The following is a 25285-nucleotide window of genomic DNA, read 5'->3' on the forward strand; positions in this document are numbered from 1 at the left end:
TTGTCATTCTCCAGTGCTACAGAAAATTGACTTGCTGTATATTCCTGCTGCAGTGCAGAGCTGATGGAAATACCTGGCTTGCTAGATTTCAATATGAATGCAAACAAGTGATGAATAGGAACCACAAATCACAGAGGTAAAGGAATGCATTAGTGCTGGTCCAGGTTGGAACACGGATCGTTTTGATGTCTATACTGAGTTGTTAAGGCTAGAATGCAATTCATGTCTCAGCTGATAAGACTGTCCATGTGTGACTTCTAAATTAAAATCTGTATGTTTCTTACTGAGATTGGACTTCTCTCCGTAGTATCCAGCCATGCATCTGAAATGCTTTGTAGGCATTACTTATAGAAAGTAGCAGGGTTTTCTCTCCCTATGTTAATATTTTGGTAGTTGCTATTTTTTATCCATATCCAAGAATGAAACTTCTGTTTCTGGATAGAATTAGTGATTGAGCCCACTCCTGACTTTCTGTATGTCCCAAGATCCTAAACACCAAATTAGTCCTGAACCAGGCATATAGAAATTCGCAGCAGATGCAACTTAGACTGAGATGATTTTATTAACATTAGTTACTGAAACATGCTTAACCTGACAAGCCAGCTCCTCTGCTCACAAAGGCTGCAGTGTCTCTCAGACAGAAGGAACTGAAAACATCTGGTTCCTTGTTTGGTGGAGCAAAGAGCCAGGAATCTGCTGAAAAGTGAAAGATGAGGAATGCAGCTGAGTGCCACAGCGTCACCAAAGTGCAGAGTAACAAGAAATGGACCAGATCACGTCTCTCTGGTACCCATGGTGACCTAGGGACTGCAAGGGGCTGGGATGTTGGGGTCTGTCACGCTGTGCTGTCACCACACAGCCACAGGTGACAGTGGAAGATGGGAGCTCAGCTGGCATGGCACTGCAGTGCACAGCGCTGGCACTGCAAGAGGTTACAGATCCCTGTGAGGCAGCAGAGTCCCTGAGCCCCCGATGCAGGCAGATCTGCACCAACTTAATCTTGAGAAAATGGTCAAACACAGCAAACAGGTCAGCTCCTGCACTTTCCAACCTTCTCATCCCTCTGTCAAATAACTCCTCCTTAGCCTTGATGGAGAGACCATAGCTGTCAGTGCCAGGGGACTGAGTCAAGGCCACCATGAAAACATAGGGGTGTTTTCCCTGGTGACAGCCAGCTCGTGGCATTGGTGGCATTTCACTGGATGACCAGCTCTGTTTAAGGAGCCCCACTTACTAGATACGTAGGAGATGGCACTGAAGTGGTAAGAGAGAGAAGGTTAATGGCCTCAGCTGCAACTTTGCAAACAGAAAACTTTGATGTACAGTGTAATTTAACTGATCTAAATCGTATACAGTCTGGGGGCCTGGGATGTATCGGGAGTCTTAACTAAAAGACTTTTGCTGTGGCACAGTTTGGTGTTTTTCAGGGATAACGAATGAAAAAGGCTTTCTTTTAGCTTCCATGCCCCCCCTCTCCCCAAGCTGCCTTGTCTTTCCTAACTGTATGCCTACCTCATTCATCTGCTAAAAACCAGGGCTGGAGACAGGAGCTTGTATTAGGCAGACCCATGTGCAGAGCCAGGAGGGTTCTTCTGTGGAAGAGACCATGAAGTGCAGCAGAAAATATTGTCTATGTTGCATTAAAAAAATCAACATTTTTATCAGAGAAGTTTTCTTTTGAGACAGAAAAATGTCCAGGTTAGGATAGAAGAGGAAGAATCAAACATCCTGCAAGCTCTGATCCATCATCATATGTTGCATGGTCATGTTATCAGTCTCAACACTGTCCTGGATTTGCAAATCTCCATAAGCACAGATGTGCTTTGGGCACAGTGGGCTCATTGTCCCAAGAAAAATCGAAGGGAGGTCTTGAGTGATGTCTTGTTATATAGATGTTGCTGCTAAAAGCAAATTCTCCCAGCAAGTTAAATGCAGATTGTTTCTGTTATTGATTGTCACGGTCTCTGCTTCATTGAGACCACATGGCCCACTTTGTTTTTGTAGCTGCCTTTTATTAAAACTGACAAAGAGGTATCAGCGTTTGAAAAGATGAGTCTTGAGACTCCCCTGGGCAGCGTTTTCATGCTGTAAAGTGATACTGGCACATTTGATCCACAGATGCTTTTAACACACTAATAAAACAAAAGCCTTCCTTCCCAGGGTGGTCTTCTACACTACAAAGCTTTCTGGTTTTGTCCATGCTTAATGGGCCAGACCCCAAGAAATGGAGAGAACCTGCAATTCCTCCTGCCTTAAACTGTGCTCTCAGGATTTGGTCCTGTGTTGTAAAGTGCAGAGAAAAATTCCTATGTGTATAGTTTTTCAGGGTATGTTTTGCTGCTTCATTGAAGGCTCATAATGTGTTTTATATTCATATGGGTTATCTGTATTGGTTTTCAGTATTGCTGAGACTGGCAGTCGGAAAGCTTTCATCCTTTTTTGCTGGTGACCAGCATTTACAGTTCCTGCTCCTCTCCTGTTCTTGTGATACCTGACTTCATAAGGAGCCAGTCAAAGCTCTATCTTAACATACAAACCAGAAACAGAAGATTTTTGTTTTGGTGTTATATTTGAAGATATCTTAAAAAAAATTAGATCTGAGACATTTCATATTAGGGGACCTATCATGAGTGGAAATGTTTGACCTCAATCTGTCTATGCAACAGCTCCTGATCTGTAAAATGGGAATACCATCTTCTCTCATTTTGAAGAGGCTTTATGAAGATGAATTAATCTTTGCAGAGCACTCAGATGTCAGAGTGATGAACACCACAGAAAGGCTTGGGGAGAAATAAATAGTTCTGTCTCCAGAGCAGGCTGTTAGTAGTAGCTGTAAATAAGACATGAAGCTACACTTTGATCAAGGAGACTAAAGCAGATATCGAATAGTCACTCATAAAATGAGCACCATCCAGCCTGTGTCCTGAACAAATCCAGACCAGTGGGAAATAGCGTGTGATTGTGTGATTGAAGAGATATGTTAATGCAAACAAGCAATAGGCCCAAAGTGAAGTTGCACACATGAGCTTAGTACAGGCTTTTCATTGCTTTAGGATGCTCTGTTCTGCAACCTTGCTGTTAGCCATGTGCCATGTGAGAAATGTTAGCCACTGGTGAGCATGAATTATTCTTGTCCTGGCCAGCTGATTCTTTTTCCTTTCCTCTGCTAACAAGTTATAGTATACAGAGGAGGGACTAAAAGCTTAAAACCATGCCATGAAAACATGCTCAGAGCTGAAACTACCAAAAGGAGTGTTTTTCAGCCAGAAGCCTGTCTTTCACAGACCACGCAAAGCAGAATCCGGCAGAGCTGCACATCTGTCAGAGGGGCTGTCAGAACCCCCTGCTCCATCCACATCTCCAGGCTTGCCTTGCTCCTGGCTGGGTGCTTGCTCAGGTAAACCAGCCAATAAAGTCTACGGTCACTCCAGCCTCAGAGGAGCTGAGTTAATTCGCTGCAGTGGAGACAGCTGAGTAAACGTGTTTCCATCTTCTTGGTGCAACACGGAGCTGCTTGGCACCACCTCGGTTTAAGCTCTGAGATGGTTGAGGGATGCTCGTGCTTTCCTTGCTGTCCTCTGTGCCCTTATCCGTGAAGTGTGTCCATGCCTGCAGTCTGCACAGTCCTCCCAGCCCATTCCTAAAGGACAGGCTACATATTTTTCACTTGAATTTGCTCATGTAACCTGTTGTTTTATTTGAATTTTTTATTATTGGGCATTTTGACGAAGGCTGAATAGAATAGATTTTGTGCCTAGCATATTTTTGTAGTGCTTTGGACAAAGGTGCTTTAGTTGTGGATTCACAGCTACTATTACGAGACACCTTCAGAGCTTGATATGAAAAACCTAATGATACAGTTGCAGTGATGAGCAAAAAATAAACTGCTTTTCAGAGGGGAGTGCATATCCTGTTCCATTGTCTGGCCTTTGGATTCACAGTTTTTAACTTATTGTCCTTAGGCTTTTGGAGAGAAACACAGAAAACCTCTCCAAATGCAGCCTCATTAAGCAACCAAAATGTAACCTACTGATGGCAAAGAGGGTGCAAGCAGCTCATCTCTAGAGAGAGCGATGGGTAAGTCCCCTGAAATGTCTTTATGCTGTAATTGCACGCGGTAGAGTTAGGTCCAACTTCATTATAGGCCCAAAGAATTGATCCTAATGGGCCCTGAGCCAACCCCATCCTGCCTTCAGTGCTCTCATCTGCGCAGAGAGAGACCTGTTGTGAGCCCTTCATTTGACCCGTGCTGTTTGATCTGCCAGACTGCCAGCCGTATTCCTGAAGACAGCATACAAGCCAGCACTCTGCTCTTGTTAATGTTAATGGGGATCATAGGGAGAGCAGACCCCCATGGTCTACCTCATGGGGTTGATTCTGAAGAGCTGCTTCCTTACTTGCTAAAATAAGCCTCTCTGCAATCACTTGGGGGTCTTGTTTTTCTGGGAGTGGGAGCAAGGGTTGAGCTGAGCCTGCTCCACCCAGAGCAATGTTCCTGTGCAGCTCTAGTATGGAGCTGACCTCCTCACCCCGTCCAGGGATGCAGGGATAGAAGGGCAGAGAGGAAACTGCAGAAAGCTCTGAAAAGGCTCTGTCTGCTATAAATGTAACCTGCTTCTTCCCACCACCTCCCCCCCCCCCGCCCCAGTCTTCAGCTCAGCAGCTCCACACTTTTCCTGTGTTCCTCGTAGCCTCCTCCTGACTCCCCTTTCACACAAGTCATGGGAACAAATTGTAGGCAGGAGAAAGTTCATTCTGCACTCCCTCTGTCTCCTTTTCCCTACCTCAGAGTCTATCTTTGCCTATTCTGACTGTAAGATCTTTGGGGCAGGGACTATGTGCTCCCTGTGTTTCTGCAGAAACCAGTTTAATTAGGGGTCACTCTTGGTTTGTTCTGTCATAATAAAAGGGATTCATAATAATACTGCAGTAATTTACACCAGTCTCATTGCATTTTCTTCAAAGGAGGCACTCCAAAATAAGATGAGAGTAGATGAGATGAAGATCAGACCAGCTGTAATTACTAGTCTGCAATATCTCATTTTGAAGCAGAGCAGTTATGTGCAGTAGTAACTTGTCCGGCTGTTATTGTAGGGGGAAAACCCACACAAAAGGTATTTTTACATAAGTATCTCTGCAAAATAGCCACCAATATTCATCACACAGAGCATGATTAAAGGCCCTTGAAGCATGATTGGAGTTGCCAGTTTTCGTGAGATAATTAAGATGCAGGTTTGGTATATACATTCTAGTGATCTCATTATCTTCATTATTAATTAGTGACTGTTCACATTTCAGCTCCAGTTTCTTGTCATTAGGGTGACTAGCCTGTGAGCGATGCGTTAGTGAGATTCAGAGGAAGGATTCTGCCTCTGGAACAGCAGAGGAGGTGCCAGCCTTTGTTCAGAATTGCTCCAGAAGAAACTGCAGTGCTTTGTACAAGATCAGCAGGTTGCCCTGCCATAAATCCTTTCAACAACATGCGCTGGCCGGCGTTTCCTGGCCAGGAGCCCCTGGTTTCGGCAGGCACTCTGGCTGCTACTGGAAGTCAGCAGCGATTGCTATTCAGGCACTCAGCTATGTATTTAGCAGTCTTCCTCTAAGCACCCAAATATGAATATTTTGCCCAGATTTCCTCTTGCATGCTTCTGCAAGCACCTTTTTCAGGATGCTTTGCATTATTCATCTGTGGGATCTGGCAGTACCAAGCAGCCTTTTGCCAGTGTAGCCATCTCTTCTCTTTCCTGTGGTAATGGGCATAAAAGTCTACTCTCCGTTAACAGGAAGGGAATTGTCACTATCCAAACTGAGGACAGTGACAGCACTCGGAGTACACCTACTTTGTAAATACCGCCATGTACAAGTCCACCACTAAACCATGTATAGCTGTGGTTATTACTTAATATAAAGTTTTTATATAGTCATTCCTTAATAAGCAGTGATTGTCTAAAACCTTTACATTTTCTAGGACCTTTGCTGAGGAACGCTTCTATCAATGAGACATTTATGCCTTCTTAATTATTACTGGGTAATAAATGGCAAAGCCCTGGGTAGCACACTGAATAGTACGTTCAGCAGGTGTACCAAACAGATGTGCTTATGTTCTTAACATCTCCAGTATAATATTAGTTTTAACTGTTGCTGCTTTATCTGTTAAGCATTTATTTTACATTTTGCTCATCACAAGCTATTGAAACTATAGCTGTGCTGGCTAATCGTTCTGTAAGTATGAGGAACCGTTTCACAATGTGCCGTAATACTGCCTGATGAGCGTAGTGATACAAACACTTCTTACTTGAATCTTTCAGGAAACCATTAAAGAATATACTGTGCAAGTAATTATTTTATTTATGATTGTTATTTATTCTGCAGCGAACCCTTGATGTACAACTATCTCTTTCAAAATTAATACTCAAAGGAAAAGCAGATTTTAGAAGTATCCTATTTAATAAGCAGTGAAGTTGTCTGTCCCAAGATGTATCTTGTAAAAAATTGCTTTCCTGTTAATTTAGATTAATGAATAGGAGGAGGTCTGGGAGGTGGTTTTGATCCCTGTTACACCATTCATTATCAGCTTCTGCTCAGCTTCCCAGGAGAGCTCCCGAACATGAAGGCTCCAGGGCCCCGCTGCCACCACAGGGAGTCCAGGGTCTGCTGAGTCCCACGCCTGTGCGGGGTCCTGCCCCGAGACCTGCCCTGCTGAGTCCCAGGGACCTCCCTGGCCACGGGAGGATGGCAGTGTCTCTTGGCTGATGGTGCGCTTTGCTTTCATCTGTTGCTGTCACACTTTATTACACTGAACCTCAGGCATCCCCCGCCCTTCCAGTGCTTCTCTGTGCAGCAGAGAGGGAATGCTTTTCGTTTTCTTTCGATGAACTGTTTAAAGGGTCAAGTTCAGTGAATCGCTTTAAGCTTTGCATGTAAGAATTGAGGCTAATGAGTTTCTTCTTTTCTCTTCTTTTGCCTTTTGAACAACGATATTTTACACTTAGAAGTTGCTGGCTGCAATGAAAATGAAGGCAGGCTCAGGCAATACCTAGGACATGCGACATTAAGCTGGTAGATGGGTTTGAGTGAAGCGTGAGCCGGTGGGCTTGTCACTGCCTGCTTTGGTCTGTTTTCTCATAACTTCCTTATCCTCTGCTCCAAGTAACTGCTGGGCCTCCCTCCTCTCTGAAAGGCGCCCTGCCTTTGGACATGGTAAAGTCCAAAAGATTTGAGGGTAGAAGTATAAAGTACTTAAATGATCTTTCAATCAGCATCTCTGTAACTCTGTATGAGCACTGTCACGAAGTACGCCACAAACAGCTTTGCATAACTCTCTTGAAATACCCAAAGTTAACTTTAAAAAAGGGGTTTGGAATATGGCCGGATCCGATGGCAGGGTAACAACTGGCGAGTCTTTCCTTTTCCAAGTCTTTCAGTGCCGTTACGGTTGGGAGAGAGGTGCTCGTCTGTTGGCTGAACGCTGCAGGACGGTGTTTCCTTCCGTGTGTAACACTCCAGTGAAAACTGACAGTCGGTAAGGGCAGAGTTTGGCTTCTGGACAGGAGTTTTGCAGATAACATTCATTTAAATACCACCCTCTGGCTTTGGGTCCTCTACTGCAAAGCCACAGAAACAGATTTTATTTCTTTAATTTTTGCTTTATTAGCAAGACAGCACAGTAACACAATTCTTATGAGGTGTTGCAAAAAAGGAAGTTACACAACTTCTAAGAAGCAAAGTGAATTTAAAATAGCAAAGTCAGTGTGAGTGTTCTAAGCCTTTTTGTTTTGCTTTTCTTTATCTTGTAACTACAGGGATTAAAATCAAGAACAAAACAGACATCACTTCCTAACAGGATCTGTTTTGCTTTCTAGCACGCTGAGGGTGTTTCAGACTGGCATCACCATCGCGGAGAGGCCGTACATGCGTTTTGTCGTCACCCAGTTGTAGGAGTGAGGGCACACCAGGCAGGCGAGGTTGTCCCCAGTGAACCCTGGTGTCCCCAGAGTCTGTCCCCGTTCAGCGACCTGACATCCCTGCTGCCCTCGGGGGCCCCATCCACCAGGGCAGCCCCTTCACTTTACGAGGTGTTGGAAACCCGAAATCGGTCTCTAAAAACTCCTCCGTTGGTGTGTCAGATGTGTTCCTTGCAGACTCACCACCCGCAGGAAGGGGCTGGTGGCACCCGACACCAGGGAGGAGAGGCAGATGGGTGCATCTGCTCGGGGCGGAGGTGATGCTCTACCTGCCCTCACCCAGATCTGCTGAGCGACCTCCTCCTTTCCACCACGCCGTTTCTGAACAGGTTCTGGGTTTGGGCACAGATAAATGTACATTTTTAGAATTACTCGGGTTTTAAGCCGCATTGAATTCCTCAGGAACCCCAAGCAGCTTCCTCTTTTACCAGTTGCTACAGATAATTCTGAGCAAAACTGAAGAATTACGACTAAAACCACCGGTCAGGGAAACGTCGCTCACGCGAACCGGAGAAGAGTAGTTTCTCCCAGGAGAAGCCAACAACGACCCCCCGACACACCCCCCCCCCCGGACGTTTTGTGTCCGTGTCCTCCCACCGTGCAGCGAGAAATCCGGACCCCCTCTCGCGGCGTGACGTCACGGACCCCCTGCTGACGTCACGGACCCCCTAGCCCCAAACGCCTACACCGGTTCCCCCTTCTGCGTCGCCTGGTAACGGCGGGGCGGCGGCGGGCCCTGCGCGTGCCCCGCCCCGTCTGGGGGCGGGAACGGGGCGTGGGGACGGTACCGGCCGGGTACGGGCAGCCCGGGAGCAGAAGGCGGGAGGCGGCCGGTACCTTCGTGTGCGGTGAGGCGCGGGGTTTGCGGCGCTGTTGGGGGTTTCCACGCCGTAGCCCCGGCGCCGGTTCCCGCTCTGCCCCCGGAGGGAACCGGCGCCGGGGCTACGGCGTGAGGAAAGGGGGATGCGCGGGGCGGGGGGGGTAACGCACCCACGGGCGTCTGCACCAGGACGTGGGTTACGGAATCCCACCGGCCTCGCAGGTCTGGTGTGTGCTGGGTCGGCGTGGGAAGGGGGGAAGAGCATCTCTGTGCCCTTTCTGCTGCGGTACCTGCATTTCACGGAGCGTTTTGAAATGCAGGAAATAAGGGAGGGAGAGTTGGGTGGTTGGGGTTTTTCGTATTTGCTTAGGGAGGGGTTTTTCACTCTAGAGTTATGTACCCTGAAAGGTTGGGCTGGCTGGGGAAGAGAGCTCTGGCAATGCTCTTACATGGGGAAAATGCAAACCCGGCTGTGGCTGTGTCTCGGCAGCCGTGCATGGTGAAATGGGGGTGTCAGGGGAGAAGGGGGGGTCTGCCTGTGTAACTGAGCCTCCTGCAGCACTCAGGTCTGTCACCTGAATATCTGGGCTTTAAATCTTTAAAAGGGGTGGAGGAGAAAAGAGTACTTTTTAACGGTAAATGCAATCAAGGGGCTCGTTCTGTATTTTCTGTGGCACTGGTGATGTGTTTGGATTGCCATTACTTCTTGTTGAATGTTTTTAATACCCGACTGTGGTTCTGAGTGAATTTGCTGGCTCTGGGCTGCTGGTGACATAGCCAGGAAAAAATGATTTGTGGTGAGCGTGTGGCTGTCACGACAGTCTCTTGTAACTACAGATCTCGTATGTGGCCCTGACATGGGACCTGCGTTGCCCTCATGCAGTCAGTGAAGTGGTCCTGCCTCTGATGTACTTACCCGAGTAGCGTTGGGGCTGTGCTGTATGTGCTTGGCAGTGTAAGAAAGCAGTTCACAGCAGAGACCTTCCTCTGAAGCTTGCAGCGGTGGGAGCATCAGAGATCTTAGCAGCTCTTGGTCTGGAGTTGTCACATCTCTGAAACAGAGACGGGCAATTGTGCTTTTCTGTTACACAGAAGTGATCTATGGCAGACAAACTCCATCCTTGCTCTGTGCCATGCTAGGGCTGATTTTTGGGTGGTGATTTAATATTGCTGCTTTGATAGTAGTAATAATCTTCATTCGTTCTGGCAGATTTATAAGGTTAGTGGCTTTGAGGGCACAGATAACAATTTACTCTCATGTCATTTGGCTGATTTAACTACTTACGTTAAGGAGGAGGGACAGATGAGAGAACACTTCTGAAATAGGTTCAGAATAGGCTCCCTGAACGTGGACTTCTTGGTACCTGTATTCAAGCCCTTATACCAGTATAACTTGTGATTCTTTTGACCCCTTTTGTTCTGCTATCATAGCTGCTCCTGTTCAAAACAGTCTTACTCCAGTCAGATGGCATGCTGCATGTGGGGTTGCTCCCCCGTGATGGGACTGGATTGCCCTTCCCTAATCGTTTCTTGGTTCTCAGTAAGAAGTGAAATGTGAACTCGTTGGCCATGCGAGTGATTTTCTGCCTGTGGCCCTTCTGATTTTTGGGGAGGGAGGAATAGCATGGTGCCACCACCAGATATGTGCAGTGGTGTGGAGTATTATTCACACAACTGGGTACAGAAGGAGGTAGTGGAATTTCTGCTGGCTGTTTGGCAGCATCTGCCCAAACTGAGGAGCTTGAGCTGTTCCTGATGCTAGATGTGGTAGCCATCAAGCAGTTTTAAAACCTCCTTTAATGGGCTTCTTTTAACTTTGTGATTTGAACAATTACTGCAAACAGCAGCAAGTCTCCCAGAAGGCACCTGATGTGCAGATGTTGCTCAGCTGTGGTTGCCTTGTCAGGACTCTTACCACCGCGGTGGCTGGGGAATCTTAGCCATGTGCCAAGGCAGCAAAACAAAACACTTTCTATGCCAAAATAGCAAGCGGAATGGAACAGCTTTGCTTCAGTTATTGATTAACCAGTCCTGTGCTATGTGTTGAGCATACCTTGATGTTAACTCTTTGTCTTTTGAATACAGTGTCCTAGTGAAATATTTTAAGTGGTTATTAAACTAATCATGGGTTGCTGCTGAATCAACCATTATCCAAACATTAATAATCTTAAATGTTCGCCATGTTTGGGTAGCTGACCCCTTAAATTCTGAATTGCAGTGTAATAATGTAATTCCTTTTGTTCTTTCCATAGTCATTTAGGTTGATCGCTGCACCGAACGTAAGACAGGCGCTGTAAGTGCTTCCTGACAACATAAAGCGGTGCTTTGGGCACTGTGTTGCAGCTAATACTGCTGGTTAGTAGTAGAGGTCCCTGGATATGGCTCTGCTTTGAATCTTGTTTTCAGTGTGCAAACTAATGTTGTTGTAAATTATTTCTGCTTGGCCTCTATCTGTTTTGTCTGTGCTGGTTCAAGGGTAGAAACATCTCCGGCCTACGCATAGTTGTAAACTCTAAAATAAGCCATGTTTTTGCGTTTTACCATATAAATGAAAAAACACAGTTTGTGTGCCAGAGTTTATGATCACTGGGTTCTTAATTTGTGTTTGTCACGTGTTGAGCGCTATGATGTGCTTGGCAGCCCTTCTGCAATTAAGTGTGTTCGCTTCATTGTAAGAAAATAACAGAGTGGGTATGTGAGAGCCTTTCTTTAAAAATAAATGTATTTTATAAATAGATGGGGAGACTGAAAATTTTTAAAGATCAGTGCTTGCAGACTTTGCTGGATAAAGGCTGCAATTCCAGTTGTTCCTGCAACAGAGATGCCTTAACCTGTGGCTTGCCCAGCCACCAGCTGAAGAGCAGCCAAGGTCCTGGAGCTCCTTCCTCCTCCTAATGAAGAGCTCTTCAGAACTACTTCAGTATTTCTTAAACATGAAGTAAATTAGTTTTTAGGCTTGTCTGCATTCAGAGTGACCAATGAGCTCTGGGAAGTGTTTCTGTATAAACTAGAGCAAAGCCACATCCTTAATGCTTTCCCTCAGCTTGCCAACGTAAACTACATCATCAGGCATGGCTGGGTTTTGTACTGTGCTGGGGAAACTCGAGATGCTTCTCTACCTCTTGGGGTCTGAAATTGCTCCCATTCCCCAATCATTCCTCCCCTCTGGAGACCGCAGTGTAATCTAACCTGGGTGGGTGGGAAGACAGAAATAGGATTTGTGAGGAAAAATTTTCTTTGTTTTTCTTTAAATGTCTTTATTTCCTTGCGTTTGCTGGAGGCCAAATTTGCAGTAATATAGAAAAGAAATGCAAATATTACAGTTTCCAGATTCTTTAGGGGAAGGGAGTTTTGACCAGGGCTCCTGTAAATCATTAGCTTAGACATGGCAGTACTGTTCCTGCCTGGGACAGCTTCTTCCTTTCTTCACACTGTTTGTGCCTAATGGCCCTCCCAGAAGTACCAGGAGTACCCTCCTCCTCGCCCAGCCGTGCTGTGGAGCAGCACTAAGTCTGCTCAAGGAGCTCTTCACCCGTGTGCCTGCAGCACCCACGGGCAAGTATGATGCAATTTTTTTGCTATTTACTGAGTACCAGACTGAGTGACCTTGAGGCTTGTCAAGGAAAACAAGTTAGCATGTGAGCTCAGCTGTCTCCTGAGCAGCAAACACCAGTTGCAAAGAACATCTTGTAACTTACAGGCTTGGTTAATTAAGGAAATGAACTGAGAAGCAAGCGCTGGACTATGCTTTGGGCTTACAATACAGACATTTCTTTCCAGCAGCCTCCAGCTCTCTTTGACGTGGTATAGGTGTTCACTTGTAGTATTGCTTCAAAATAACGTAGTCTGAGCTTACCTCTGACACTTGGTCTTAAGGCTGGTCTATACTGGGCTGTTTTTGCATCGCCTTTAACTATGGACTGCGTGAGGAGTGTTGTGACATCTGGCCTGCGGTTGGCCGTACGGCGCCCAGGGCACAGCAGTCTTCATAATTTCGTCACCAACTGTCCATGCCCACACGACAGTAAATGCTCCTGCCCGCGATGTACTAGAGCTGACTTCACTGGCCCCATTGCCCAAAGGGGTGGCCTGAGCATCAGTCCTAGGAGACAATCCCTGATAAGAGTTTGATATTTTCTGTCGTCCCTTCCTGTTGCTGCTGTTCTGACTTTAAAAATATAAAGAGATTGTCTCATCTCGAGGCAAAGGCTTCTCAAGGGGATTAATTATGTCACATTTATTATCTGCTGTGCAGATATTTGTAGGCAAGTATCATAAAATAATTTTTTTTCAGTTGTACACCAGCTTTTTTTAAACCGAGGGCTGCAGCACCCTTGTGCACGCTGCAAAAGTGATGCCGAGTTGATCACGGCTTATTTCAACACACAGCTGCCGGACCTGGGTGCCCTGCCCTGGAGGAGGGGGTGGCAGGCGGGTACCTGCTGTGGGCTGTCCCAGCAGTTCAGTATCTGGGAAGGGCCGTGGTACCAGTCTGCAGCAGTCTGGCAGCTTGCACGGTCAAAAGCATTTCACACTAGAAATGTTACCAGACTTTTTCAGATAATATGGTCTCATTCCCACTCTTACTGGGGTGGACACCTTAGGACTTCCTAGGTGGTGTTTGTGACATCCTCATGGTATATCAGCATGGTGCCACTTCGCACCTCTTCAAGCATGTCAAAGAGAAAGCTGTCTTGCAGCTCAGAGCTAAAAGTGCTCTGATCAGTGTTGGAACAAGGTGCCAACGATCTGGTGGGTTTTATTCTGAACTCTGTGGCTGATGTGCTGGCCTCATCCATGCTGAAGGTGAAGGGAACGTACTCTTGCTCCTAACACTGCAGACAAGGTTGTTTTCTTCTTTTGCAAAGGGATGCTCCCTGCTTTGAGCCTCCAGTGATGGCTGATGAGTGTACAATAGCCCAGTAGTGGGAAGCAGCCCAGGGATTGATGTGACGCAACTTCAAAGTAATGGGAAAAGTGTGCTTGCTTTTTTTTTTTTTTTTTACTTTCTTTAGAGGATCAAATTAGTAGTCTGCTAAAGTCTTTTAATGTTAAAACTTTCAGAGCAGAAGCAATGACCTGTGAAAAGAAGTGCTTTCTAGACCCTGTGCGTGATGAGGTCTGGCATGTCTATTACGGCCAATTAAAGTGACAGGTAGCAGAGTGTAAACACTCCTGAGTCCTGCTGGCTCCAGGCTGCATGTGGCCTTTCTAAACCTCTGTGCCCTCTGCTCGTGTGGTTCAGCGTGAACAGACCAGAAGCTGAAGCTTGGTCTTTCAGTCAAAACCTGTTGTCCTTGAATTGCAGGATTGTACGAGATGCAGATCGTGCCTTGCGAAGGCGCCCTGCAGCACAGGCATAGCTTGTCCTCTGTCTGGGGACTCTGCACCAGCTTTCCAGTGTGCTGTCCAGCGCTTGATCTTAGATTTGGATCTTAGATTTGGATCTTAGGAATAGACTTGCTGCTAGAAGTCCCTTCCAATACCCACAGCAGCAGTGTGTGAAGCTTTACCTTAAACTGAGCTTCACGTATTAGATTTGAGTAAGTAAACAGTCAGAGGAAGCTATTGCATTGAACAAATTAACTTGTGGCCCTAAAATAGCTTCTTATTTGAACAGCTTAGTAAAATAACCACGCTCTGCACAATGATCTTGAACTCTGAGAGATTTTAAACTCTCAGGTATGTGGGGAGACTTGGTGTTCTTCTGTGCTGCAGCAGGAGATGAGAACAGTTTCGACGACTTCTTCCCTCCTCCCTCAACCTACCTGAAAGCCACGTCGATGCGTGTGGCAGCCCCTGCTCTGCCTTGTGCTCGGCCGCAGCTGCGTGGGTGAGAGCCAGCAGTCGCTCGCTCAGCTTCCTCGTGGGCGCAGACGCAGAAGTGTGATCTCACTTAGTGCTTCTGCGTTTTCCTCTTACGTAGTTTCTCCTGTTTCCAGTCAGATCAAGACAGCATCTCCCCACCTCTGCCTGAGAACTCGAAAGGAAATGTGTTGGGGGAGAATTTATGTTTTAAAAAAAAAGTTCATAGCACACTTGGTGTAAATATGCAAACGTTTGTAGAGGAGTGGCATGTTTCTAAAACACGTCGGTGAGAAATGCTTCACACCCTTCTTTGTTACCCAGTAATTAAGAGAATCCTTGCCTTCCAATGCAGTGGCTGCTTAAATAAAGATGAGAGCGCCTTGATTTTCTCTGTGATGGATGTGCAACAGTAAGTAACATTTCATCTGAGACCGCCAAGCCTGGCACACCTCCACATGGCACCTCTTCCCTTCCAGTTGTGGTGAGGTGACTTTTCCTGCACTTTTTGCTGGGAAGAAACTGGATGGGAAGGCTGCAGGGACTCAGACTTGCATCTGTCCCACAGCCAGCGGATTCAGCTTGTTGGGTGGGCGCGGGTCAGGGGCATGATCCTGGTGAGGGAAGTGCCGTGGTGACATGCATGTGGCATTTCTTGTTGCTGGTCATGTGTGATGGTTCCAGCTCTTGCAATCACATTGCCCAGTGGTGGGAGACTTGCATCCTCTTTTCTTCCCTGTCTCCTCTGGAATACTGGGAGGCCATTTAAATGTCAGGGGTGCTGGTGATTTGGCTGTGGTGGGAGCAGATTTTAACTAGGCTTGCTCTTCAGCATGAACGTACTGATGTAGACATGTCCTGTAGCCTGTCTGTCAGACAAGTTACGAGCCTTCAGCTGCTTTATGTGCATATTTTAGGGATTGCTTCCAACCTGGGAAAGCCCAGCCCGGTCACTGCAGGGCAAGGCAGAGCTGTATTCCCATACCCATGTAATGCTGACGCCGCTTTCCTGCCCCACAAGGATCAGAAGGAATCCATGGGAATCGCTGTCTTCTGGCTCCTGCTTCTGTTTGGGGTGGCTGTGCAAAGGCAGGCTGCGCTTACTCATCTGGCTTCAACGCAGCCACACAATTGCCTCTTTTGGGGAAGGGAATGCATTAGTTTCTGTGAAGTGGCCTTGGCTCTTTGGGCAGCAGGTGCTTCTATAGAGCAAACTGTTGCTGAATATTCAACAGTTGCTATACAAGCGGCTGGCCGACTGCCTGTGAAGCACTTGGAGTTATCTTGAGCATCCGATTAGATAAAGTGCAAAGTACTTACTGCTTTAAAGCTACCCCCAGCTATGTTGTGTTGGTATTTTAACGTTTGTTGTTTTGTTGGGGTTTTTTTTTATGTGAATCTTCCAAGATCATAAGCAGCAACTTCATCTCTTTTGACTCAGCCAACAAAGGGAACTGCCTAGTACAATGAGAAACAGTGATTCATATTCAGGTTGTCAGAACCTCCTTCTCTTACTGGTTTCGGCTAATGGCATGTACACTGGAAACAAATGACTCAGGATAGAAGTGAATCCTGATCTTTAACACACTGTTTAAACTCAGTTTAGCTCTTTTAAGGCTACCTGAATAACATTTGTTCTTGCCAACCTCTAATTTGGTACATGAAGTACTGCAGATACCTAAACTTTTTTTTTTTTTAGGAGTTTAATTTCCTTAGGTGTGGTGGGTGCGGTCTGTAAGCAGTTTGTGCTAGATGGCATCGTTGAAGGTATGGTCCTGTGGGAAGCTGTGATCACTGAACAATTACAGCTTCAAATATCTTACAGCTTTAGTCAGTAAGGTGTGGATGCCTGTATTTTTTTTACTAGTAATATGCCCCAATTATGACTTCTTGTAGTAGTTTTCTTAAGCTGTATTAGTTGTTTTAAAAGTGCTTTGTCTGTTTTCTTCTACTGGTTATTGAGGCAACAGAAGAAAAACTTTTCATTAGATGTGTAATTGTGACGGTTGCACCAAAGGCTCCTTTCACCAAGGGAGCTGATGAGACACCTCGGTGGTGTTAGCCACGTCCCGTGCTTTACAGGATTTCTGTGCTGCACATCAGAGGTATTCTTGTGCCTGGAAACACTGTGTTATTAGGAGTGTAGTGATTCCCCACCCCTAAGCTCTTAAAGCTTAATAGCTAAGCATGTAGTTCCTACCCACAGAAAGCAGTCATGCAGGCTTCGGCACAGTGGCTGTCACTGGTCTTGGTTTCCGTACACCTTGCTGAAGCAGTGATCTTTAGCACTGACTGTAGGTGGACCTTGAGCACTTAAAACCACGAATAAGCAGCCGATGCAGCTGCTGGAGCTGAGCCTCCCTGTCAGGACTGTTTGCTGTGCTGCTTGCTTTGAAAGGGCTGGGGTCTTCAGTGTGTGATTTGGCTGCCAGGTACTCAGAAGAGCGGCTGAGATGTGCTTCCTAAATGTCCGCTTTGTTTGCGCGGGTCTGTGGGGTAGGTGCCAGATTTGCGGAGAAGAGCAGGGCTGGCAGCCCCAGACGTGGGGTGCTGCGTGGCGTCCGCATCCCCTGCTGGGAGGAGGCCGCGGAGGGCAGCTGAGGGGGAGCTCCCACAGGAGCTTGGCTGGCCGTGTTCTTTGTTACCCAGTGCCCGTCAGTCCCTGAGCTCCCCACAGCTCGAGGGTGGGATCAGCAGAAGGGAGGACCAGCTTCCAGAAGGGGTTCCAGTGGGGCATTTCAGAAGCTGTAAAGCTGTAAAGCAGGTGTTCAGGCTTATGATGGGTCAGTGCCTCCAAAAGCTCATTTTTCTTCTTTTTTTTTTTTTTTAGGGGGCTTAGGAGTGGAAGTTTAAGAGCAGAGCAATTACCCTTCGAAAAAGAATACATGGCTCTGACCTGCATGGGTACAGTGCAGTCTGTGCTGTAGCTATAGATCAGTACTCTCCTACAAATAAATATGTGAAGGTTAGGTTGCCAGAAAGTGACAGGAAAGAGAAGTGAGCCCTTAGCCTTTACAGATGACACTGCACATTTAATTGCTAATGGACTTCTTTTAAAGAGCGTTGAGGCGGCTATTATTAGAAAAAGCAAATGTGTGGTATTACCTATAGGGAACAAAAAGGGAGTCTTTCATGATCTTCTTGACCTTTACTTTCTTATGTTAATTTTCTTATGTTAATTTGTTTAATACCAGTGAGATTTTCCTGCTGTAAAAAATTGCTTAAGCAGAGACTTCTCCAAGACCTCTGAAAAAGACATGCTAATTGGGAGGTAGGGCTGTGCAAGAGCTGTTTCTTCCTGTCCTCCCTTGATTTGTGAACTACTTCAGGGATCCACTGTGTGCTCTGTGCCTCTCTCTTTCCCTCCTGGATCAGACTTTTACCAGCTGGTGCAATTCCATAAGAGTGGTCAGGGCTTTATTCCATTAAACTTTTTAAGGGAAACAGGAGCTCTGTGCCTGTGGGGCTTAGCACGCAGAAGGAAACTTTGGGGAAATGTTAGATAAACAAATGCTCCTGGATACTTCAGAAACATCTTAATTGCTCTTAACAATCTTTACTTTTTCAACACCTACTAAAAAGGTCTTATTGCTTGTGCTGTCTGTTTGTAGATCCCAAGGTACTTTGCAAAGAATAACAGTGTCATTATACCTGCTTACTTATGAGGATGGGAGGTGCAGGTCAGATGTGCTGAAGAACCTGGGGCTATAGCAGGGCCAGGGCAGACTCCACAGCTCCCTGCGGATGAGAGGTCGTGGCCATGCTGAAGGTGCTGTGGCTCAGAGCTAGAAATCTGATTGCATGAGGCAATGTGGCTTCAATAAAAGAATAGATCCTTTTGGACATCTCTTGGAGTGGTACCTAGGGAAAGTTTCAGGCTTAATAAGGCTGACACGGAAAAGTGGGAGAAGGCATATACCTGTGTGCTTATTATTGTACAGTGCTGGAGTGTCTTGCTGATATTACCTGTGTAGCTGGAAGACCTGTTGAAAGCTCAGCTGGAAAAGCATCCAGGTATCTGCTCTGAGTATGTACCTAGAGATTCAAACCCTGCAGGTAAAGCTGTCCTCTGGACTGCTTGGGTGTTCATTAGTTAACTAGCTTTGAGCAGGTGGGGTTGTTTTGAATTTCTTAAACCTCTGTATGCTAGAAGTTTTCACAGTCTTTTAAACAGGTATTTCAGGAAAAAATTGAAGGTGAGACCTGCATTTCTAGCAGCAGGTTTTGCAAATCTTAAAAAGCTGCCGCTTCTGGCTGACTTCTTATGTTGAGGTGAAAAAGGCACTGAGAAAAATTGTTGTAATCAGCATAGAATGTCACTAGTTCTGCAAAAGCAGATTTAATTCAATGGTAAAGCTGCCTGTGGAGCTTGCAGGTGAGCTTTGGAGCGGAGCTCTGAGTCAGAGCATTTGCAGGACGTGCTCTGGAGTCGTGAGTTATTTGTGTCACGCTGGATGGGAATTGTCAAAGCAGTATTGTGTTGCTACATATCAAACAAAGGACAGGGTAAAATCTTAGGCTTTATTTTTTCAATTAAGAATTTTTATTTGTCCTTCAGGAACAGGCAAATAGAAAACAGCTTGTCTTGGCTATTGTGAGCGTTCATGGGGCAAAAAGGGGAGGGAGATGAACAGCAAGAGCAAAGTGTTGCAGTAATGAGAATGATGTCTTATTTTCGTTGGTACTTAATCAAGATGTGGTTCCAGGAAGCAGGAACAGATGGCTTAGGGGTTTTTTTCTGCTCTCTTATATCTTTGATTGTTACCATGACTTACCATAACTGCTTTAACACCTGCCAGCTCTTTTTTCACCTTATAGATTTTTACCTATCCTCGAAGACAGAGTAAGCTGTTAGACTTATCTGGCTTGCTTTTTTTCTAATCAATAATATAAATACATGAGGTCACTGAGAGTTGGTCCCATGATTATCTTCTTAAAAGAGTGCTTCTTTTTATAATAAAAAAAACTTTGAGGATATTTATTACTCCAAGTACATTTTCATAGTAAATTAGGACAAAACTGACTGCATTTTATATCTGGGTGTTGTGTCCCTCTCTCCTATAGAAGAGAGACACCAAGTCAGATACAGTATTTGAGCCCTTCTGGAAGGTGCATGCTACCTTAGGGGCTTGCAGGAGCTGGCCTTTGTAAAGCAGCTCAGGCTTTTTGTCTTATGGCTTTTATTCAGTATCACTCCTGCTTACCAGGGCATCCAGAGAGTGGGTTTTTCTTCTCCTGTATCCTCCTAACTGCCTTGAAGTATGATCTGAATTGCCTCCCAATTCTTCTTCCGCTAGGGTGGTGAAATCCAGGACTGTGCCTACTTGGACAGCGAAAGCACCTACAGCGAGTTGGAGCTCTTTCCTGATGACGACACGATGACTCTAGCACAGCAAGAGGTTCACCATGAGTCTGACATGGACAGTGCTATTGAGAGTGCCCAGAGCTCGGAGGCCTCCGACGTGTGTCGGAGCGAGGAGAAGGACGGTGTGCTTGGTGGCCTGTTTCTGCCTGGTGACAAGTGAGTGGTGGTTTTGCCCCATGGAAGCCCTGTTTTGAGGCACGTGCAAAAGGACCAGGGAGGAAGGAGCCTTTATTTGACAGATCCCTACTGTGGGAGGCTGAGGATGCCTGAAGGATTTAGAAACTTAATATCCATTTACAATATAAAGGAGGTGGATGTCCAGGTCCTCTAAGTGACTTAGACAGTCTCAGCCCTGGCTCCTTCTGGCATGTCCTGTGAGCACTCATGGGACTTGCATGTTGTGTGTTGAAGTGAAAGTGTTGGGTCTCTCCAGAATGGATCACTTCATTAGCATCCCCCAAAACTTAGGATCTTCTGTGTTCCCATAACCTTCATATGCTGGAATTAAAACAAATACTTCCTGCAAAGCAGTGCAATGTGGGGAATGCTGCTTTAGTCTTTTTGTACATCTAGTTATCTGAAGATGTGGGCTCTCCAGATTTGCTTTGCAGCTCCATGTACCAAGCTAATTCTGTGTGTTTCTAATTTTCCATAACCTTTAGTGTGCAACAGTAAATTGTGTTTAACACAGAGTGTCCTAGCATGTGCGTGTGTAACCATAGTTTGCTGTTAACACAAGCGTGTCTCTGTAATCCTAACTTGACTCTTCCCAGGAGTGTACCTGGGAGGTGTTGGTAAAAGCTGACTTGGCGAAAGAGACCCAACTTGGTTTAATCCTGCTTTGACCAGAGTTAATGCAGTACCACAGGACAGAGCTCAGCTGGCCTTGCTTTGTAAGCCTCTGCCCTGTCTTCCCTATTTTTGGCTTGTCACCTTGGCTTGTGCCTCTTGAGCTTCTTTCCTTGCTAAGGCAGCCCTCCTTCTCTCGCCTGGGCCTCCTTGGGTGCTCTCTGTGCAGCCTCATTCCTACCCTCCTCCTGCGTTTCTCAGCTAGCTGAGATCTGGCCTTCTCCCATTTGCTGAAGCAATCCCAGAGACTTTACCAAGATAATGCCAGTTTTCTTCAGCTCTTTTTCAAACTTGTCTCCTTGCCTTGCCATTCCCAGTTCTTCAAAGCACCCATCATTGTGGTGACTGACTTTTACCCATCCTGTGTTTGACATGAGTTATCTTTGCTCCCAGCACTGCCATTCAGGCCCTTGTGAAGAGGATGGGGTGGGGGGGGCATTGTGGATCCTGTAACCTCCTTCAAGGGGGGGCAGGAACTGCTAAGAGCTACTGTGCTACTACTAATAGATCTTCGTTTGTCCTCTGAGGCCTCCTCAGCTTTGGGAAATCTGTGGGAAACCACTTGGGAAGCTTCGTGCTTTTGCATTAAAAGACACAATAGAGGTTTTTACCTTGGCCAAACCATGCCACGCTATCTGCTTGTTGAAGAAGCAGGTGGGTTGTGTATCAGATATGTCGGCCCTCTGTGAAGTCCTGCTCTGAAGAACAGGAAATAGCTTTAAACAAACAAACAAACAAAAAACCCGAACCTGAAAGCTTTCTTCAGAAAGTGTTCGAATGGGGAACACCAGCTGCCTTTAGCAACTGCCTTGGAAATGACTGTGCGATTCCTAGACAGTTTCCAGCGTGAGGCTGGTTATGAGTTCAGGATCTACCCTGAGCATGGACTGTTTCAACACAAGCAGTTTAAAGTTTGGCAAAGCTTACGAATAACTACAAATTAGAAGTTCTAAGCAGCATTATCAGGCAGGTCCAGCAGTGGTGACTGTTCGCATAGGTGCCATAAGAGAAACTGAGCCAGGCAGTGCATGAGGGATACGGCTGCTGAACTCCAGTCTGTTGGCAAGGGGTGATGTTCCAGGGCTATTCTGCTGGAGAGTGGATTTTGTGGGCAAGTATACGTTATCATCCCAACTGAGGGACTGGTCATTTACCTCCATCCCTGGTGGAGGTGTTAGGAGGAGCTTCTTCCTAAACTGACTTAGTGTAACAACACTGAGGTGAAGACAGCAATTGCAGTTACACGGATCATAGTCACACAAAAACTTCATCAATACACAGTATGTCTGTGGCACAGCAGCTCTTTATGAATAGATGTTAGTGTGATGTGTTGAGCTTCTCATTAATCCATCTCCCAGCCAAGGAGCACTGTTAGATAAGTTCGATCTATTTCTAGTATGAGTATTCCTGTCTTCATGAACTTCACCCTTTAATAGTGTGCCAGGCATGACTTGCCCTAATTTCTGTTAATGTGAATTAGATAAATGAATTGCAGGTTATAAATGGATCTCATCAAAACAGGAGAAACAAAAGAGCATACATCTGAAACATTGGCAGGCTTCCTTTTCTAATTGCTTTTGGAGGGAAGGGATATGCAAATAACGCTTGCACCATCCGCCAAAGGAACACTGTTACATCTCTTGTTTACAGCTCACAAGTTCAGTGTTAGAGGCAGAGGAATCTCCCTGGCTGCAAAAGTGCAGGGCATGGTTGAGAGGCTCAAGGCAGATTCAAAAGAAACCTAGGAGGCAATGTTGTTGAGCTGCTGGAGAACAGCATCAGCTGGGAGCTACTGTCCCATGGCTTAGCTAGTGGAGTTGAAGATACAAGCACTGTGCACTGAAGCAAAGGGAGTGAAAAACTGAAGCCTGCATAAAGTGTCAGCAGATTCAGTCAGTGCCTTGTCTGTATCGCAGAGAGGCGCTGGATTCTGCTCTGTACTAGGAACAGTAATGTGTCGGGCAGCTCCAGGGCTTCACAAATAGACCACGTGTCTCAGGCCTTAGATGTGCGTTTTCTGTAGGGAGAAGTTATTTTATAAGAACTTTGATGTGAATTTACTGGCATGTCTGTTTGAATGCCTTACTGAGGTGGGAGCTGAGCAAACCCACCATGACTGCAGGGTAGTCTGGACCCTGGGCAGGAGAATCACCGTGCACCCTCTGCAGCCAACTTGCTCCCTTGTATTAGATGTGATGTACTCAAAACTGCTCAGCCAGCTGTTTTCCTGTGGTGCCTGGCTCTGCTGATCTATTTACCTGTATGCCCTCTCTCTCTCAGGTCACAGGGTCCTGCCATTCTCTATCTGTTTGGCATTATCTTAGGTACTTCTCCGGTAGTAAAGCACCCTTTTCTTGTGGTCTCCTCTGAAAGACACATTTTGTCATGATGGAAGGAAGGGCAGGAACCCAGCCTCCGTTAGGTCACAGCGGTAGCTTTAGTGACTCTGTGGCGTGCAGTGAGCTGAAGTTTGTTTCTGACCACACAAAAGAGAGTGGCTGAAACTCATGGGGTATGGGAGAGGGTTTATGGGGATTACTGGAAAACTCTGTGGAATAGAGCGATGGCCTCTGTCTTGTACATGTTCCTCTCACTAATCGATGCATTTTGGAGTTGTCTGCACAGTTCCTGCATTCAGAGCAGAAGTCCCATAAGCAGCGGTCTTCACCATCACATGGAAATGATGACTGGAGATTGTCAAGGCGTGCTCTTTAACGTGAAATGGTTTGTGTTGATCCAAACCTGTCTCACAGGTAGCTTGTTCGTAGATTCTCATGATCTTGTCTTTCAAGGCACTATGTCAAATGCACAGCAGATGTGTTTAGCACTTCAGTTTTTTAGCACGAAGTAAGTGGGTTACAACTTCAAATGAGGGGACAACCTGTAAAGGTGGAAGATTCCACATGAGGTGAGATGCTATTCAAGTCGGCCTTCGAGACGTTTTGACCTCTTGTTTCAGGTCAAGTCCTCACAACCCTTCTGCAGCATCTGACCTCTCAACTTATTCCACCGCCTCTCTGATCAGTAATGAAGAACAGTTTGAAGACTATGGGGAAGGAGATGATGTGGATTTTACTCCCAGTAGCCCATGCCCTGATGATGAGACCAGAACCAACGCCTACTCTGACCTTGGCTCATCTGTATCTTCCAGGTTGCTCCTTATTCATTAACAAACAATTTTTCAGTTTTGTTCTTCTCTGAGTGTGCGTGACCATACCAGAGTTTACACTGGTTACATAGACTCACCTTAAAAGTAAAATGTTATCAGTTCATTTTCTGCCCTTGGATTGACAGGCTACATTTAATAATAAGAGCTATAGCAAATATGTTGTTTCCCATAACCTCTGTTGGGTTCTGTTGAAATAACTGGGCTGTTTTGCTTGTAGAGTTTTCTTTCTATTGCAGACAGTAGGTTTCACAGTTAGGGACTAGTATTGGAAGTTATCTGCTGCAAGCTGGAAACAGCCTTAGCACTGTGCACCAGCCCTGATGCAGTGGAGAAAAGACCTGCAAGAGAGCTGTTTCTCTTTAGTGTTCTGATACTATAAATTCTTAGCACTAACCTGTAAGGTGAAGTGCTGTATATGGGCAGGGGTTTGTTTGAAACAAGCATCCATATTGACTTTGAATGTCTTGGAGAACATAAGCAAGTAGCTGCTGTCTGTTAGGAGCTGGAAATGCTGCTACAGTCCACCAGTCTCCTGCATGTGACCTCAGTCTCTGTAGCTCTTACGTCCTCTGACCAAGTCAGTTGCTGATTTTAAAAGCAAGGGAGTGGGTGAGCAGGGTTGGGGAAGAGCTAAGCATGAAGATGCTGTAGGATTTGTCTGCTTGGATCAATAGCACATGAAGGTCTTGTGCTTCATTGCTAACACAGGACAAGTTCACTGCATCCTTCTGTTCTGCATGCAACCCCCATGTGCTACCCTCTGTTTCAAGCACTTCTGCAATCCAACCTTGCCACCCCTGTCACGCATGCAGAGCCAGCACCTCTCCCCACTTCCCCTTCACAATGATGGCTTGTGTCCTTCATACCGTATTTCCTCAGGTTTATGCAGCCCTTTCCATTCCCATTCCTGGGGCTCTGTGCACTTCATGCTATGATTGCTCTCTTTTATTTGAGTTTATTTTCTCTTTATCATGCCAAGAGCTACTGTTACCTCTTCGTCAGACCTATGTCCACTTCTCCCTTCCTCCTCATTCAAGGGTTCCTTCCATCCTGCCATCTCAGGGGGGTTGTGTGACTTCTTACCAGACGGCTCTGTTTTTCATCTTCCTGTCTTTCTCTTGGAGAAAAGACTCTTCAGGTTGCATGTCAGGTTCTCGTGGGAAGATGGGCAAGATGAGAGGGGGACATGGCCGAGGTGGAACATGCTAATATTGTTGCTTTTGCTACATGCATCGCATGGACTCTGTATACCTTGTGCTGTTCTTCCAGTCACCCAAACTGATTCTTCCCGCTGACACCCAGAACACGTCCTC

General features: G+C 46.1%; 1 protein-coding gene across 2 annotated transcripts in view; it reads left to right on the plus strand.

Moving 5' to 3' along the window:
- The window catches only part of RAB11FIP4 (RAB11 family interacting protein 4), a 110291-nt gene that overhangs the window by 77862 nt on the left and 7144 nt on the right, over positions 1–25285 (plus strand). Inside the window, exons 4-5 of one of the 2 annotated variants that reach the window (XM_068413387.1) lie at positions 19887–20110; positions 23763–23954. In XM_068413387.1, the coding sequence (XP_068269488.1) occupies positions 19887–20110; positions 23763–23954 (416 nt within the window). Of the gene's footprint in view, positions 1–19886; positions 20111–23762; positions 23955–25285 lie in introns of those variants that run through there. The other variant, XM_068413388.1, reaches the window with a different exon arrangement.

This window comes from Nyctibius grandis, chromosome 15 (genome assembly GCF_013368605.1).
Source record: "Nyctibius grandis isolate bNycGra1 chromosome 15, bNycGra1.pri, whole genome shotgun sequence".
Taxonomy (NCBI): Eukaryota; Metazoa; Chordata; class Aves; order Nyctibiiformes; family Nyctibiidae; genus Nyctibius; species Nyctibius grandis.